This window comes from Ischnura elegans, chromosome 6, assembly GCF_921293095.1.
Source record: "Ischnura elegans chromosome 6, ioIscEleg1.1, whole genome shotgun sequence".
Lineage (NCBI taxonomy): Eukaryota > Metazoa > Arthropoda > Insecta > Odonata > Coenagrionidae > Ischnura > Ischnura elegans.
In genome coordinates this window covers 4,041,931-4,059,261 of record NC_060251.1, presented here as the reverse complement: position 1 = coordinate 4,059,261, position 17,331 = coordinate 4,041,931, and the positions used below count along the sequence as shown (strand labels likewise).

At 43.1% G+C, this 17,331-nt stretch overlaps 1 protein-coding gene across 2 annotated transcripts in view; it reads right to left on the bottom strand.

The window, feature by feature from the left end:
* The window catches only part of LOC124161519 (headcase protein), a 90,069-nt gene extending 73,201 nt beyond the window's left edge, over positions 1–16,868 (bottom strand). For both annotated transcript variants that reach the window (XM_046537871.1, XM_046537872.1), the window contains exon 1: positions 15,940–16,868. In XM_046537871.1, the coding sequence (XP_046393827.1) occupies positions 15,940–16,784 (845 nt within the window). In that variant the 5' untranslated portion in view covers positions 16,785–16,868. The remainder of the gene's footprint in view (positions 1–15,939) is intronic.
* Between the last annotated feature and the right edge of the window lie 463 nt (positions 16,869–17,331).

Below are 17,331 nucleotides of genomic sequence, written 5' to 3'. Positions count from 1 at the left end.
GCGATTGAGGGAGTGATCTTATAAAATCTAAAACGACTGTCTTCATGTGATATACTTAATAGCCGTGAATTTGCGCAAATAACATTTGATAGTTGATCACCGCTATTGAAATACCGGTTGACTTCCCCCACCTGCAACCAAACTGATACTCGCCCAAATAATCGTTTGCCCTTGCCTTCATTCGCCTACTTAAAATACTAAGTACCACTTTTGCCGCAAGAGATATTAGTCCTTTAATCTCCGCATTTCACCTTTCTTCATTCAGGTGGCTTTCACAGTATCCTTCGGCCAAGACCCCTCCTTCATTTTAAAGGGCTCTTTCGTCTCAAACACCCGATCATCCTCATTCATCGCACTTTCCATAATATACGATGAGTCTACGTTAGTACGGTCCAATACAACGGTCACACACACTTCAGACCATTGAAAATAACTGTTATAGTTCCGGAAAACATTTCACCTTGAGCTTCCAGATGTTCGTGATTTAAAATTTTAATGATATAAAAATCACTTCAAACCCATAGAAGAACTAAGAAGTAATGATTTGGCAGGTGTTTTAAAAAGTCACCTTCTCAGTCACACCCATTAGTCCGGGAATAAAATTATACTCTTGTAACGCCTACGGCTTTCATAGAGACTGATTGTCAATGTGCGCTCTCTAAGAGTAATGATTAATTTCGGAGAAAATTTCCCAATCAAAGTAAAGCCAAAATTCTTTTATTTGCAGCAGTTCCGTAGGAGGAAGCAAGAAAGCGTTCTTCGCTGAATGCAATTTGTAGAAAATAAATATAGTAACGCCATGGAAATTCTAAGTTAGTGGACGTGGCACAGTCAGTCAGGATGGAGCCGAGCCTACTCATGTCCTTGCCATTATGGCCGCATTTACACCCGTTTCCAAAAACGTCCACAGAGGGCAGAGCGATCCTTCTTAATTCCATATTTGCACTTTAGTAGGTACTTTCAACCGGTAGGAATAGCATTAAAAAGGTTATGGATTTGGTAGATCACAACATCTCGAATATAAATTCCGGTTAAAAGATCTACCTACTCGCATCGTACAGCAATCCGAAGTTTTGTATACTTCAGCCATCCATTTGCCCCCATCCCCAGCAAGTTCTTTCACCTCATTGAAGACCTTCTTCCCCTAATCCTTATTGATCTGCCCTACACATGTACTAGTCCCTTGGTCTTCCTCTACGCACTTTTTCATCTATATTTCCTCCCATTATGTTTCCCACGCAACTCCTGTGCCTCAAAACGTGGCCAATCCAGAGTGTTCTTCTAAGGCCTACAGTAGCGGCGTAACTAGGAGTATGGTTTGGAGTGAGGGTGGGGGTTCATGGGAGGAGACTCCCCCCGGGAAAATTTTTTCAAAATTGACATGCCTGAAAATAAATTTTACATGGTTTCAGCACTTAAAATGTAACTTTAAGCAGATGCAGTTATTATAAGTCAAAACTAAACAATATATTTACACATTTTTTCATTTCTCTGAGGCTTTGGGCGGGAATCTATACCCTAATCCCCCCATAGTTACGCCACTGGCCTACAGTGATTCGTACAGTCCATTCTTCTCCAATTCTACGATGCATCTCTTCATTTCTCACCCCAACCTTCCATCTTCAGTATCCTCCTCAAGCACCACATCTCGAATTCCCCCATTCCTTTTTAAATCACTTTTCCCCATGGTCCAAGCTTCTCATCCTTAGAGTGCCACAGCCCACACGAATGTTTCCACGTACCATATGCTGTCCTGTATCCAGTATCGTACTCCTCGAGCACAGCGGCTCGCAGGATCTTGGTAATGAGCGTCACCTTAGCTTGACATGGATCTCGAAGCTTACGGAGCTACTATGATCCAAGAACTTAAGATCGGAGACCAGGAAATATGATGTCATACAACCATCTTTAAAAAATACTTCCACCCCGTGGCGCCACCAGCGGTTAAACTCATAGTCCTAATTGTAAGTCATTTCCAATGCTTTTTTCTCTCCGGGCATCAAGGAGAGTAGGTATTGGAACAAATAAGACATTCAGCTACGTTCATATAATAGTAGTGATGTATCGTTATTGAGCTAGCAGTCTGCTTCGACGTGTGAATACAGCCTTGACGGCCAACGGCATCGATGATAACAATTGCATCGAATTATCGATCAAAAAAACAAGCATAGTACTCCCTCTTATCATCTGGCACTTCACTCTTCCAATAATCCGGCCTTTTTATACAGGCAGCCCGGGTAGCTCGGTAATTTCGAGTGATCTACTTTGCAGGTGTGCCTGGTCCATCTCAGTAAATTGGCGAAGTATGCAGCACTTGCTGAGAGGGGAGACATGGAGGAAGAGTTGTTCCATAGTGAAAAGGGAGGGGGGAAGTAGGTGAGGACCGTTAACCCTCAAATCTTAAGTGGAATGGGCCGACTTATTTATGCCCGCATCGGCCAGGTTAACGCGAAAGTTAAACGTTAATAATAACGACACTTAAATTGCGAGTACTAACTAAAGTATACATTAGTAAATATAATTACTTCTTGATATTTCTCGATGAGGTATTTACCACAACTACAACCAAGGTTTGGTAAGACACCGTATGGAAGGCACAAAAAGAGACACGACTTAAAACTTTCGGCGGTACTACCACCCTGCTAAGAGTAAGGAAAAAGTTGACTCTCGTTCGCAACTCTGAGAATGGGGCAGTGCCACCGGGCATTAAAATTTGTGTCTCTTTTTCATTCTGCCTTTCATACAGTGCCTTACCCAACCTGGATTATATTAGGTAACATAATTATATACATACATGCATATAATTCGATATCTTTTATACATGTAAGTATCAAATAAAATATACATTCTGCCGTTTAATTGCGTCATTATTAGTGATTTCCATTGTGTGATTACTGATTGATTGGGTTTTCGTTAATTCGACAACGCTCCATGGGCGTACCCAGCGAGGGGCACGGGGGGTGGGGCAGCTGCAAAAAAAAAGCCAAGAAAAATCAGTACTGAATTGAAACGAAAGTATTCAACAAATCTTCTTTAAACCCACGAAAAATGATACGCATAAGTACAAGATATTTAACTAAAATAAAACTATTTTTTCAAGGAAATAATCTAAAAAAATAATAAAGCGCTGTTATATATTTTTAAGATGTTGTTTTCATTCACCTTTTCCATGCTAAAATGGCACAACTTGGCTTGCCCCCCCGCCCCCTAGTTATGATCCTGGGTACGCCCTTGCAACGCTCTGGTCATATAACTACTGGATCACCCAGAGAGAGCACTGTATAAATCCCAGATGACAATAGGTCCCGCGACTGCCAGCGGTCTGGCTTTAATAAAATCCCGCTTTGGCTTCGAGGGGACCTTCAGTTCCGCTTCAAGTGAGAAAGTGAAGAAGCTAAACCTTGACCGTGCCTCGCTCGCTCCCTTCCTTCGCAAGAGCACCTCCCCTACCATTGGCCCGCCGCGGCGGCGCGGCGCCCCAAGAGATGTTCCCCGCCCACCCCGAGATGTCACCACCGTCTGCCGGCATCGCTCGCGTACGCCGTAAACGTACTCTTTCTCTGCCACCGAACCAACGACAGCCCCGACGACATTCACGACACTCTGGGTGCCTCACTCGTGTTATCATTTCGGGAGCATGTTAATCGGTCTTCAATAATGTCCGCAGAGCCACGATGACGCGTGAGCGATCCTTTTATGATAAATATTAATCATGCAATATTTAGAAATGGAGAAGTTATGAAGTGGACGAATAGGAGAAGTTGCAGATTACCTTCAGATTTTTATTTGATAGGCATTTTCTCCTCAGACGTTGACAAAGAAGTTACTGTTCCGAAAGCACCGAGTTTTAATTTTTTTCTGTGTAAATCTTTCTTATTATGTGTTTGTGTTTTAGTGACAGTAACTCGCTTTTGAACCATTAATGTTATGTGCTACAAGCATCATTTTTCCACATCACTGTGTAATATATATTTATACACGAATTCTGTTGTTAGACATCCTGCCGGGTAGACACACCTCTTCACTCGCTCAAAGGGAAAATATAACTCGAAGGATACTACACTTGTCTGTTAAGCCTCTCGATGCAAACCTTTTTGTTGGGGCATCAGTTCACAAGACGTTTTTGGTTTACACACATTCAGAAACACATAATGATCAATGCTGTGAAGCGGGATATAAGGTGATCCCGTGCGCGTTACGCGGAAAGCATTTTTTCCGTTGATGGTTGTTCTGCGTGCCTAAAAATCCTGCAACGCGACCATTAATTTAAAGTTTCCCACCTCCCTGGGCGCTGTCCTTCCCGAGCAACGCCGTGCGGCCTGCTAGTAAATAATAAATAGCAAGAAAATATATTCTTATTAGAGCATCTACCGGATTAGGTCCGTTTCCTTGGAGCATTTTGCAGATCACCTCCCAACTGTGTCCACTCCCTAATTGGACAGCCTCTTCAATTCACGGTCCGCCCCCTTTCATTATATAACTAAATTCCCCTCCCTCGCCTACCAACCCGAATTCAAACAGCTCAATTCACGCGACCGACACGCCAAAGCTATGATTTTTGGACGCCTGATGTCAGACACTTCGTTTGGATTCGTAGATAATTAATTGATCACTCCCGCGGTCAGCGAAATGCAACAAACGGACGTGGATAAGAAGAGGATATCCAAAGAAATTACGGATCAGTTGCACTAGACATCTCGCGCGTTTGTTTACGGAATGGTTGCCAAGGACGACGAGCTTTGAAAGTTGCAGTTGTGCAACATTTCCCTCTCAATGGACGTCTGTCCGCTACGGCGCGATTAAATGCGTTACGCACACCACAGCGAGTCTATTTATATCATTGCGTAGTACGCGTAAGTCTCCTCGATGACATTATAAACGCTTACGCAATGCAACTTATGCCGCGATTCTATAATTATAAAAAGGGGAAGCTTAACGTGAAGATACAACTGCTTGTCACTCAAGAGCTCCCTTTCACATCCGCGAGGGTCGAATCACGATGTTATATTTATCTTCATAGTGGCACACATGCTGCTCACCGCAACTGACTCTAAGCACTCGCAATCATATTTCATTCATGAGACAGAAAGAGAGGACCCCGCATCAAACCTAGGTATTGTAGGTGAGGCCCAACTCCCCACGGAACAGCGTTTCTGATACTGCGCTTGAAAATCTACGTCTACAACGCTAGAATTGATAATCTACATTGTTAGAAGCCGCACCAACAGGTGTGTGGCAGTGGGTGTTAGGGCTCCAGCTGTTAATGATAGAACATATTTTAAATTTACATAAAACTCGCTCAGGCGATATTTAAACAAGTCCCACCTTGCATTTATTCAAGTTGTTCGAGGGAAAATAGATCTGATATTCCCATCCGTTCTGAAGAACACATCTCTAATTTTATCGTCTTTGTCGGGCCTAGAAACAGCGAGGTTCCAAGATAATGTTCTCCGTGACGATCTGTAAGATATCCGTCCTTAATTGCTTAAAAGGAATTTTATCTGCCACATAGCCTCCGATTATCTGGAGGCTCCCAGCCAAATTAGTGTAAAATTTTTGTAAACGCCTCGTTACAGGATACATTAACATGAACAAGTTGACTTCTAAATGCATGAACGCGAAAATTCACCGTGTAACCACCCAAATTGTACGAACGCATGAACAGAAAATAGACCTGTTCTAATTTGGTTCATGCAGTCGTACATGTTCCGTTCCGGTCCACAAAAATCGTTCATGAATTATCACATTAACTAGCACGAGTTAATGCAGTGGCGTAACTTTGGCGTATTATAAAACTATTGCCTAGTTTTGATGCATAAAAACTGCATCTACTTAAAATTAAATTTAAAGTACCAAATCGATATAAATGCATATCCAGGAATGTCATTTTGCCAAATTTTCTCGGACCTCGATTGCTTGGAGGGGGTGGGGGGGATTCGCCCCCTAGGCCTCTCATCCTCCCCCCCGCCCCCCAAGGCATATTCCTAGTAACGCCACTGAGTTAATGTACCGTGTAACTATGCCTTAACGCTTTCTATTCGCTCGTAGTAGTTTCCCACGATTCACTAGCTTCTATTTATATGTATACAGTTCACGGATCAAATCTTTCTGCGCCAGATCCGAAATACCTCGCTAATGAGTGTAATCCGCTGATCACGCACGCATCAACGCGTGTCCCGGCCGATGAAGTGGGAGCCAGTGACGGTCTTGGCCGTGGCGTGGCGCAGCCCCTCGAGGGCGACCAATCGATGCAGCGCCTTTTAAAGGGGAGGCACACAAACACAACAACCCCCACGTGCCAAACACTGCAATACAACGCCGTGGAACGCTCTCTCACAATCACAATAACAACAGTGGTCTCTCAAATCGGCCTCCAGATGCCCTGTCGCCCACCGCGCATTCCAATACGTTAACAGCACTCGCCGCTCGCGTCGCTGACGGACGGGGAGATCCGTATTTCACGGGGGAAAAAGGCAATAATTAGGGACCATTAATATTCGTGATGATGTGATATATCAAATTTATAACTTTACTTTGCAATTCGTCAAGAATTAATTTATTGTCGTGAATATGATTTCTCAGTGAATGAATCTGCTGATTAATAAATGTGTTAACGTAGACAGAGTCATAATTTTTATAAATTTAGTCGTTTTTTTTAATTAACAGTATTAACTTTTTCTATAATCAACTGTGTCGATTGTGTTGATGTTACTAAATGAAGAAAGTATGATTGCTTCAGATTCGAATCCTCATCGCAACTACCGCGCACAAATAAACCTACTTGGCTAAGGAGCCAAGAGTTCGTAAGACATTAACGATGTGTGAATCTAAAGAGAGGAAAAAAATCGCCTCGGATCCCGAAAGAAAACATTCCGACAGCCCAACGTGTGCGTTTCCTCAGTACATTCCGTCAGCGAGGGCTTTTGCCCCTCACGGAGTTGAGAGTCTCTCACGTGTCCCTAGTAATGGGTAAATAGCGAACGATAAATAAGATCCTACATAGGGAAATAGACTGCAGAACCCATATATTTAAAATGTCGTTTTTTACCGCGTACAATAAGGGACCATCTGCGATAGTTTAGCTTCAGGATAGCTTGACTCGTACTAGATAAAATAGGCTCTGCAAGTATAGTTATTAACTTACTGTAATTGTCAATATTATTTATCCGCATATATTTCTTGGCATATTACAACTCGTGCATGAATCAGCTTACTACGCTAACTTTTCGTTTTTTATAACTAATAGTTTACTTCGCATTTTCGTGTCCTTATTACTCTCCCAGTTTCTTGTCTGACCGCATCCCGCTGTCCTGTGTGCTTGGCCTGAGTCCGGAATGTGAGCGCGCGTCTGGATAAGGCTACGATGATTGGTGCATGCCTGTTGTGCCACACACCCTGGTGGTGACTTGCAGGGTACCTTGTACGTGTATGGGAAAGAATTGGCCAGGGAAGAGTCAAATGTGGAGTATAGCACTTTAATTTATGGGAAACGTGAGATGTGTGTGCGTGAAAAAGAATGAAAAAGGTGAAAATGACGAAGGAGAAGCGGTGCGTGAGGAGAGGAAAAGTCAAGACGACGCGACGAATAGGTTTTGGATGGAGCGATTACTGAGCGGGTAGGTTTAAGACAGTGTTGGAGAAGTGGAAGAAGAATGGTGGTTATAAGAGGCAGATGGAGGAAGAGGAAATGAGTTATCGTGTGGGGAGAATGAGTGTGAATAGTCCTTACTGTGAATTGAAGAGGGAAGTCCAATTTTCCTGGAGAGAAGACCGTGGTAATTCGCCCAATGTAAGCCAACCGTAATTGGTAGAACACCAACTGCTAAACCGCCAGCCAGCGACCCCTAGGCACAGTTGGGTAAATCTCCTCTCTCTCTCCAGATTTCTCGCGTTTGCCGCATTCCCACGACTGTCGCACCTCTCGAATGATGCGCCGGGCACCGCTTTACAAGACCGCTGCAATCATTTCCAACGAGAAAGTCCTCCTGAAGACATTCTGGAGGCATTGGGTGCCCATGACATCGTACAGATCGCTTGGTTACAGTTCGAAGTGTTGTCCCAGGTTCAAATCCTGGCGGAAGTACCGCACAACCTCCAAGCAAAAGCCTTCTAAGTGCCGACGCGAAGGAACATAAGCCTATGGACTGGTCGGAAGATAGCTCTACCCTCGCCTAATCGTCCCGGCGTAAAAGCGAGTGAGACCGGTGAAAACAAAATCCTCCACCAGGCCCTGAACCACCCCTTGTGCAGAACAAGAAGAGACTCAACGGCAGTAACAATCAACCAAAAAAACAATGGATGAACAGGACGAGGGTGAGCGCGATGCTGAATGACTCAGACCCCAAACAGCCAGTTGACAGTTGTTATTTTTTATCGGCGCATTTATTTATTTGCGGTGAGGTCCGGTGAGGTTTGTGTGATAAAAGGAAACTTTGATAATTATTGGACAATATATCAATATAGGACCACCAACCCACTATCTGCACCTAACAACTCCAAAGTTATAAAAGGTGCGCTGGTACCCCTTGAATTCTGGGGTCCTCAATTAGTCAGCACAGTTCCCATACATGGGACAAAGAGGTAACTTGGCACCAAACGGGAAGTTTTACTTTTTCAGGTAGGCTAACATGATGTAAGCAGCGTGAGTTCTCTGAAGGCATAATGATACCGTCTTCAAAGAGTAGAGTAGATAATGTCTCCATGTTCCTGGGTTTCACCGCGTGGATTTTCTTTGTGACGACAGTTTCGCCGGTATTCCAACCGGCGTCTTCAGGTCGAAGGGAAGAGTGTCGTCACAAAGAAAATCCACGCGGTGAAACCCAGGAACATGGAGACATCATCTAGACAACGCCGCGGAAAACTACGCATCAACAAGTAGAGTAGATATATCAATTTTTTTCTAAAGTTTATTGCTCTTTGCTGGCAATTTATGCTACCGTTAAATGTAAATAAAAAAGCTAAAAACATTGTCCCAAGATAAGGAGAGGAAGGGGAGGGTCGCGTACCAAGGGCATAGCGTACCCGAGGAACACTTGAGACTATCGCCAAATGCTGCGACCAATGGGGATGTAAAGTAAGCTATTACGAGAAAGAAGCACTAGAATAGGTCAATTTGAGTTCACTTGATTCATGTTTACAAAGAAGACATTAGTTTGAAATTTATTACGCTGAAAAGTAAAGATTTTTGGTTGTATATCGAAGTCTTTCACCAAAAATTGATCACTCCAACAGTGGCTATTTATTTATTTATTTATCACATCACCCGTAAACAGCACATAACGGCCTTTTACAACGAGGGTTTCCAATATTAACAAAGTACAACACAAACATCCATGCCCTGGATAGGGATCACCTACCCAGGCGGGATTCGAACCCACGACCTACGGTTTGGCAGGCGAGGACTTTACCCCTCCGCTACCGAGGCCGGCTATCGTAGCATAGGTGAAATCGGCATGTAATGGTAATAAGTATTAGCTACTTATTTGCTATTTTAGACGTAATATTAAACAGTAAATTCAGCCGAAATTAAAAATGGCTACCTCTTGTACGAAGGAACACAAGCACATGATGTAACATGTTACTGTGTTTGTGATTTTTGTAGTCAGCCGTAATTTATGGTCTGATATTCTATAATTTGCTTTTTTGTGTGAAATTCACTATATAACTGGACTTTAAAGAATGCTCTTAATTTAGGAGGGTTTAACCTAAGTTTATTTTGACTTGAAAGGGGTTATAATATAATATTGAGATATTTACCTAAGCTACGTTAACTTTTTTATTAGACATGTTCATGTATTTTCAAAATCAATAAATAAATTATATTTATTTCCATTTTTCACTTTTTAATTACTGCTTCCACCAATCTAACTTGGGCTCCTCGGTACAATAGGAAGTGTTCAGCTAGATACATGAACCTGATGTAGCTAGGAACAATGTAAAACACTTTCAGAGGTTTAAATTACAATTAAAAAGTGTTCCAATGGTACAACACCCTCCCCCACCTCCAACTTGGGACAGCACCAAAAATAAATATAAAAGATTGGTGATTCAACAATTCCTTATTTTCAACGTGCAAGAGCTCTTCAAATTTTTGGTAAACATTTACAGTGTTTGATTATTTCCTACAGTATCGTTACTTATGTTAGAACATGAAATTTGCCCCAAGTATCGTCTACTAATAAAACATAATTAGGAGAAAACGCTTTTAAATTATATAATATAATCTAAATTCTACATAGCACTATTTATGTATTTTCACCCTTGTCAATCAATATTTTCTATTTCTTTAACCAACTGATATTCGACCAAGTGGAGGTACCCGATTGTGCAGTGGCGAATGTTGGCAAGATTGCTGGCAACCACAGCAACCAACCCTCATCGTAAGACCGGGGGTCACGAGGCCCCCCAAAACAGCTATCTTATCGTGAAAAACTCGAGAGTATCCCCCTCCTGGCTGACCATTACGGTTTAAGAAATTAAAATTTGCAATCAATTTGCAACAATCCACCTCCTTATCATTTTTCTGAATGAATATTACTCCACAAGCAGTCTAAGACGTAAAATTTACAGTAATTGCCAAATTGCATTTCAAGGTTATTAAACCGCCGCTACAGTTAAATTAACTCAGAAATGACATTGAATGTGCATTGAAAGGGAAAAATTTTCGTGAGCCGTCGTCACTTACTTCTGCTACACGTACTTGGGCTACGATTCCGGGAAAAAAGCACATTATTTACCCGCAGTTGGAATTCCCCATCTGCAGGTCACGTCGTAAAGGTCAACCGTGCACCGGGCGCCTCCTTTCCTACTGTTATTCTGCATCAGACATTGTGTACGGAGGCTCTAATGGGTAATTTCGGCTCTAGCCGCGGAGGTGGAGTGCCCGGAGTATGTTTACACGCTGTCATACGTGTTTGGTTGCACGCGCCATCTTATAAAACACCATAAATAAACTACGGAGAAAGAAGATGGCTCGATGGCCAAGATAGACACGGGGCGGAATACAGCTTTATGAAAACAACATTGGATGCTAATTGAACTTGGGAAAAACCTCAAACCAATTAGAAGATTAAGGGGCCTTAATTTCTATGACCCACGAAACGACGGGAAACATGTAATTATCGCACTGCGAAATTGTATGCGTTGTGGAGGGGTGGATGGAACATCCTCCATCATGCACTTCCTAACACGGTCGGAAACCCGGGAAGTTTTCATCATCACCGGAATGGCAGGGGATGGTGATATGATGAGACCAGGTAGCCGAGTGGCGTCGCCACCACACAAATCGATTTGGTGCGGGTCAGGAGAGAGAGAAATTCGGGGAGAGGGGATGAATATGCAGAGGCGACAGAGGGGGAGGGGGAAAAGCGGAATTGGGTTGGGTGCACGTGAACGCACTCACTGGTACGACTATATTCATATCAAGCTGCTTTCGGAATAAAGGCCAGGCTGTAGGGTAACACATTTAACAGACATTTGGAACCTCAACAATTTCAGCTGCCTCAACTTGTTACCCTACTATGATTCTTTCGTGTCTCTTGAGCTTCTTCTAATCACAGGTAATTATTCAGCAATGCTTCTGTTTCAATCTTAATAACGTAAGAAAATAAATCAAAAGAGAAAAAATATTCAAGATACTGACGAATTTCTAAACAGCGATTTCGAGTGAGAATAGTTCTCAAATATTAAAACGCTGATTAAAAAATGTCAAATATTTGAATTTTTTTAACGAATGTTCTAATTAAAATTGATTGTTTGAGGCTTAACTTTGTGAAAGCGATTCATTATTAAAATTAAAAATAAGAGCTTTGTGCTTTCACATTAATATTTATTCACAAATTTACGACCATGGTTTCAACGTTAGACGTCATCATCCTGATGATGACGTTTGAAACCATGGTCGTAAATTTGTGAATAAATATTAATGTGAAAGCACAAAGTTTTTTAATTTTAAAAATGTTCTAATGATTCCAAAATCATTTTAAAATTCATTATTTCTAAGTTTCCTTTACACACAAACATCACATTACACTGACGACGATATATATATTCGCCCTTTGAATATGCTTTTGTGAACTGGCTGGTTAGGGAGGGAATTGGACTCACCATTACGGTTCCAACAAACAGACAAGCGTGCACCCTTTTCGTGAACAGCGACGTTGGTATATACATCTGCCCACGTGTCCTCTAATGGATACGGAGGCATCTAGATTGGTCTTAGTAATATTTACCACGTCCAGGTGGACATTCTTCTGGTAAGAACTGGAATGCTCGAGCAATTCAGTAAGGACCATTGACTTAGTGGGCACCTTCTCCATTCGTAACGAGAGGCAATAATTCTCTGTCATATTCCCCATAAATAAGTCCATGCTTGTATATCCCATCGAGGTGGGGTAGCGAAAGAACTCTTCGTCTTCGCTTTTTAGCACAAATTCGCTCGTAAAGTTGACCACATTCAAAACCTCGCCATCAAATACTTACCCTCCGCAAGGATTAATATTTTATCATTCGTTATAAATTACATACAACGTATAATAAAACGTAATATATAACGTAAATAATAATGTGTATATTTATTATTCGTTAAAGTTATATCAGACAGATCAGGAATTCCAGTTGAAACCAAAGGTTTCGTTCCTTACGTGGGTGTCAACAGAAATAGAATAGATAAATGCCTTGCAGCAAGTCAGACACTGTCAAAAAATCATCACGCGGACACACCGTTGAGCCCGTGAAAATTTTCAAACGTAATCATTACTATAAGATCTGTAACGTCGTGCCTTGTCCAACTCCATTTGTATTTATTTCATTTGACTTTATTTATTTAATTTCGTTCCTTACTTGTGTTTTTGATTGTGTTAATTTATATGTTAATGTATGTTATGCTAGGTTGATTTCTGTAGTTCGTTTAAAAGAACGTTCCTATGAGTTGATGATAAAAAGAATGGGGTTGATGGAAACATTTCTTTAAAGAGATAAGACGTGTAAAAAAGAAGGGATACGCCAAACTAAGATTACAATGAAGTATATATTATTTGAGGGATCCCTACGGCACAGATCAAAAGATGGAATGTTTAACACATGCGAAAGCATTAGAAAAAATGATGGGAAGAAAAAATGCAATCGTGAATGCAAAAGGGGGGAAGGCGTGAAGACGCGACGACGTCAATAAAGAGTCACTCTCACTTTTGATACCAAATATAAGTCACGTTGACGGAGGCAGAAGGTCACTAAATGAATGGGACATGAGTGTGTAGTAAAGCATGAATACCAACGTAGCAAAAGATGATAATGAAATATTGCGAGCAAGATGACTTTACGACAACCACCGCAGAGTGTAAAAGAAACAATGCGGAAAACAACGGAAACAAAAGTGTTTTCCACGACAGGAGAGTTTAATACTTATGTCATTGCTTGCTTGCTGAGGATGGTTTCCAAATACTGTTGAACATTACAAGTAAATTGGTTGGATGGATATTTATCTTAGCCCAGAAGGTAAGTCCAATTTCGTGGTCATTTCATCTTCCCATTATCGATTTCCAGACTTTTCCCTCTCCAAACCCTTTATTTCCCTCTCTCTCTCTCTCTAGAAGGGCAAGCAGTCAAAAATACCTAGGGGCTGAATTCCCAAAGGCACACACATTATAAAATAAAATTTATTAATTTCCGGAGGGTATTCATTCATTTTATTAATGTGATTTCATTTTTAATATTTAGTTCTAAATGTTTTGTCAAAAATATTTAAAGCAAGTTAAAACTAATCTATTCTCTATTAGAAAAATATCAATTAAAAACAAAATAATTCCCTCACATTGCAGCTGTGCGATCAGTCGATCTTAGGATTTTTTTCATATCCACTAATTATTGAGCAAAGGCTATGAGCGAGTGAGCAGCATTACAATCCCAATCTATCCTGAGGAGAATCGGCTGTCAGTGGCGAAGTTACCCTACTACCCCCCTGCATTGCAGGCAATTGCAGACTAGTTAAGAATATCCATTTCCCCTCCGGAACCCTAAAAAAACCCTCACCCCCCTCTAAAAATTTAAAATATCCGCATCACAGCAATCCTAATTTCTTTTAAATACAGTAAACACATAAACTTAGGGATCCTCTGGGCTTTCCTACACCTCGGAACATATTTCTTGCGACCGACGTGGAGGAAAGCCCGTAAGATCTACATCATCACTTACAACAGCCCACAGAAACATTTATCAGGATCAATGGTAATTACACGTTTTATTTTTTCTTTGGCCTCTCCCATTTACTCAAATTGGTAGTTTTAATTGTATCACTAACGAATCCTAAAGGATGTCTTCAATCAATACAAACATCATCACCTTACCTGCTTCTTATTATGGCGGTGCAGTCAGTGGCGGATACATACGGGGGACGAAGGGGGCGCGCGCGCCCCCAACCTTGCAGGGCCGCCCGCATTGCCAAACATTGCAGAATCAGAATCGCAAATTTTTATATCATGAGATGGTATTGTTTGTATGCGTGTAAAATAAGTTAGAATGAAAATTTGTTAGTATTTGCATGTAACTTGATTATTTTTCATTGCGATAGAAGTAAACGTAGCTCAAGATATCTTTCGTCTCCCTCTAGATTTTTTTCTGTATCCGTTACTGGGTTAGCTACACGTCATTCCATCGTATGATTGTCTCCCCGAAATAAAAAGACATCCTTAGGCCACAGCCGGCTGCAGTACGGTATCAATATCTATATCGCCATTGTTCGTCCGATGGTCACCTAATTTAGGGCTTATCACTAATTTTAAATTGGAAACATTACAACATATGCACTGCGATGACACTGGAAATGTGTGGCTCAATTTGTTTGACGGCAGCTGCTTAGGTTGCTTCTAGCTTTAAGTACGAACACATCGGCGGGTCGGATATTTACCGAGTGGGTTGGGCTTCGGAACGAGTTGATTCTATAAAAAAGACACTATTTCCTTGTCTCTCCAAATTCTCATCACGAATAATATATTTACTAAATCTATAATTACAACATTTTTCGACATGTCGCCCAGCCGCTTGTTGATTCGATCATCCGTTGTCGAACTACAGAAGCCGAAGGAATCGCAGGCCATTCCTAAACAAAATTAGCTAGTTCCCTTTGGATCACATTGCAATTATCTGCACAGTGCTTTCATCCACATCTATCAATGTTTATATTGTTAAATAATTTATAGATCCTAAATTTGGTGTTTATGAAAGGTAACCATGAAGCAAAATCTGTCGTGACGATGATAGCACTACCTACTACAACCAGGTCCTCCGATTCGTGCAGAGGCAGGTGGGTTAGCCGAAACGCAGAAGTATATATTTATTGAAGATAACGGGGTTTTTAAATCCATCCCGAATAACCAAAATATCTTCAAGAAACGGCTAAATAAAACTAAATTTCCTATTTGAATGTGCACTACGCTTAGGAAAAAGTTAATTTTACCAACAATGCACAGGTCGATAGCTCCTATCCGAAAAGTAGCATATCCAAAAATCAGTCCTTAAAGGCGTATCTTGAATTTCTAGTCCTGAAAATATAATGTTATAAAACTCGAGCCATATATTCGAATCCGAAGTTTCGTCCACTGCATTGTAGACTGATATTCTGACATACGATTTTATAGACAAAATTTAAGATGCGATTATTATTCTGCTCAAATTTCACTTATACGATTTTCTGCACTAGAAATTCAAGATGCGCCTTCATGGTTTGGGATAGTTAATGGTTAAAGTTTTTGGGATACTATTTCGCAGTTTAAGTGTTTTTCCATTGCAATGACATGTATTAACTTAGGTAAACCCAATCCATGTTGCCACCTAACCGAATGGTCGACTTGTAACAACATTTTTTATAATAATTATAATAATATGGATGTATACATTATCGAGGAAATAGCGGATAACCAACCAAAGCATGGCATGGCAACGCACCTTGATCTGTCCGAAAAGAAGTCGAACTTGGACTTCTTCTTGCCTCCGCCGTGGCTGGGGGAGGCGGAGGAGGAGGAGGCGGGTGGCGGAGAGCCGGAGGCGGTGGACGACGACAGACTGCCGGCCCGCCCCCGGGGACCCTCCCCCACTTCCTGCTGCGGCTGCTGGTTGTTGTTGTGGCCTCCGCCGTGGTGCAGCACCACTCCGAGCGCGGGTCGGTTGTTCTGCCGGTTCCGGCGCCGCCTCCTCTTCTTCGTCTCTTCCAAGGGTGCGGGAGCTGCCGCGCCTCCTTCCTCCGCCAGCTGCTGCTGCTGAGTGGCCGGGGATACCCAATCCAGGTCCTTCTTGAGATGCCCGCGCCCGCAACGGCACCCACACGCCTTGAACGCCAGATCGTAGCCCTTGCGGGTCCACAGGTTCTGCAGCCGCTGCCGCTCCGACCAGCCGCGGGCGCGGCCCGTGCCCCTGAGGTGCTGCAGGACGCCGCGCTCCCACGCCTCGAAGCAGTCGCGGTGCATGAAGGAGCCGAGTGGGCACTGCTCGTTGTTGCACGTGACTCTGACCGCGTCTTCGGAAAGCGTGTCCACGAGGCGGGCCGCCGCCGGCTGTCCGGGGGCCTCCCGGAGGCAGCCGGAGGGGGCGCAGCACCCCGGGCCCCGCTCCTGCTCCTCCTCCACCCACGCCTCCAACGCCTCCACCGCTTCGTGGCCCCTCCGCTGAGGCATCTCTTCCTTAATGTCCTCCCCGCGCCACAACACCGAGCGCAGCCCAGCGCCCTTGCCGCCTATCACGCCAAACTCCGCCACCGCTCCTCCGCGCCCCTCGCCAATGGGGAGGACCAGCATCCGGCGGGCCGCACTGCGCGAGGGCCGCCGCAATCCACGCGGTTCGACTGGAAAACCAACAGCCGACACGCTGCGAAAAAGAATCCGTTTACCTCCGACAGCTGGTGAGACTTGGATGACACCCTAATCCTTCGAGGAACTCTCGGTAATGTTCAATATCGGGCAGGCAGAACAGTCCTCGATGGGAGAAATATTGCTATGATGATAGTGCCATGGGCAGTATACGAATAAGGGTAAGAAATGAAACTAATGGGATTATGACAGTCTTTAACAGCAGTCAACTTTAAAACCAACACTAGCAACAACCAAAGGAATCTCAACGCTCACGCACAGCCTGTACAATACACACCACGTGGGTGGTGATTTATTCGACGGTTCCCTCCCAGCCGCGCCCCCGGGGGAAGAAGAGGTGCAGTCGGCGCCGGGCGCCGCACCCGTGAGCCGCGTCGTCGCCTGTGCCGTCCGGCTCCCTGCCGCGTCTCCGGGTGCCGCCGCTCGAGCGCTGCTGTCGCCTGCGCGGCACCCGCAGCCTCGTCAACAACCTCTT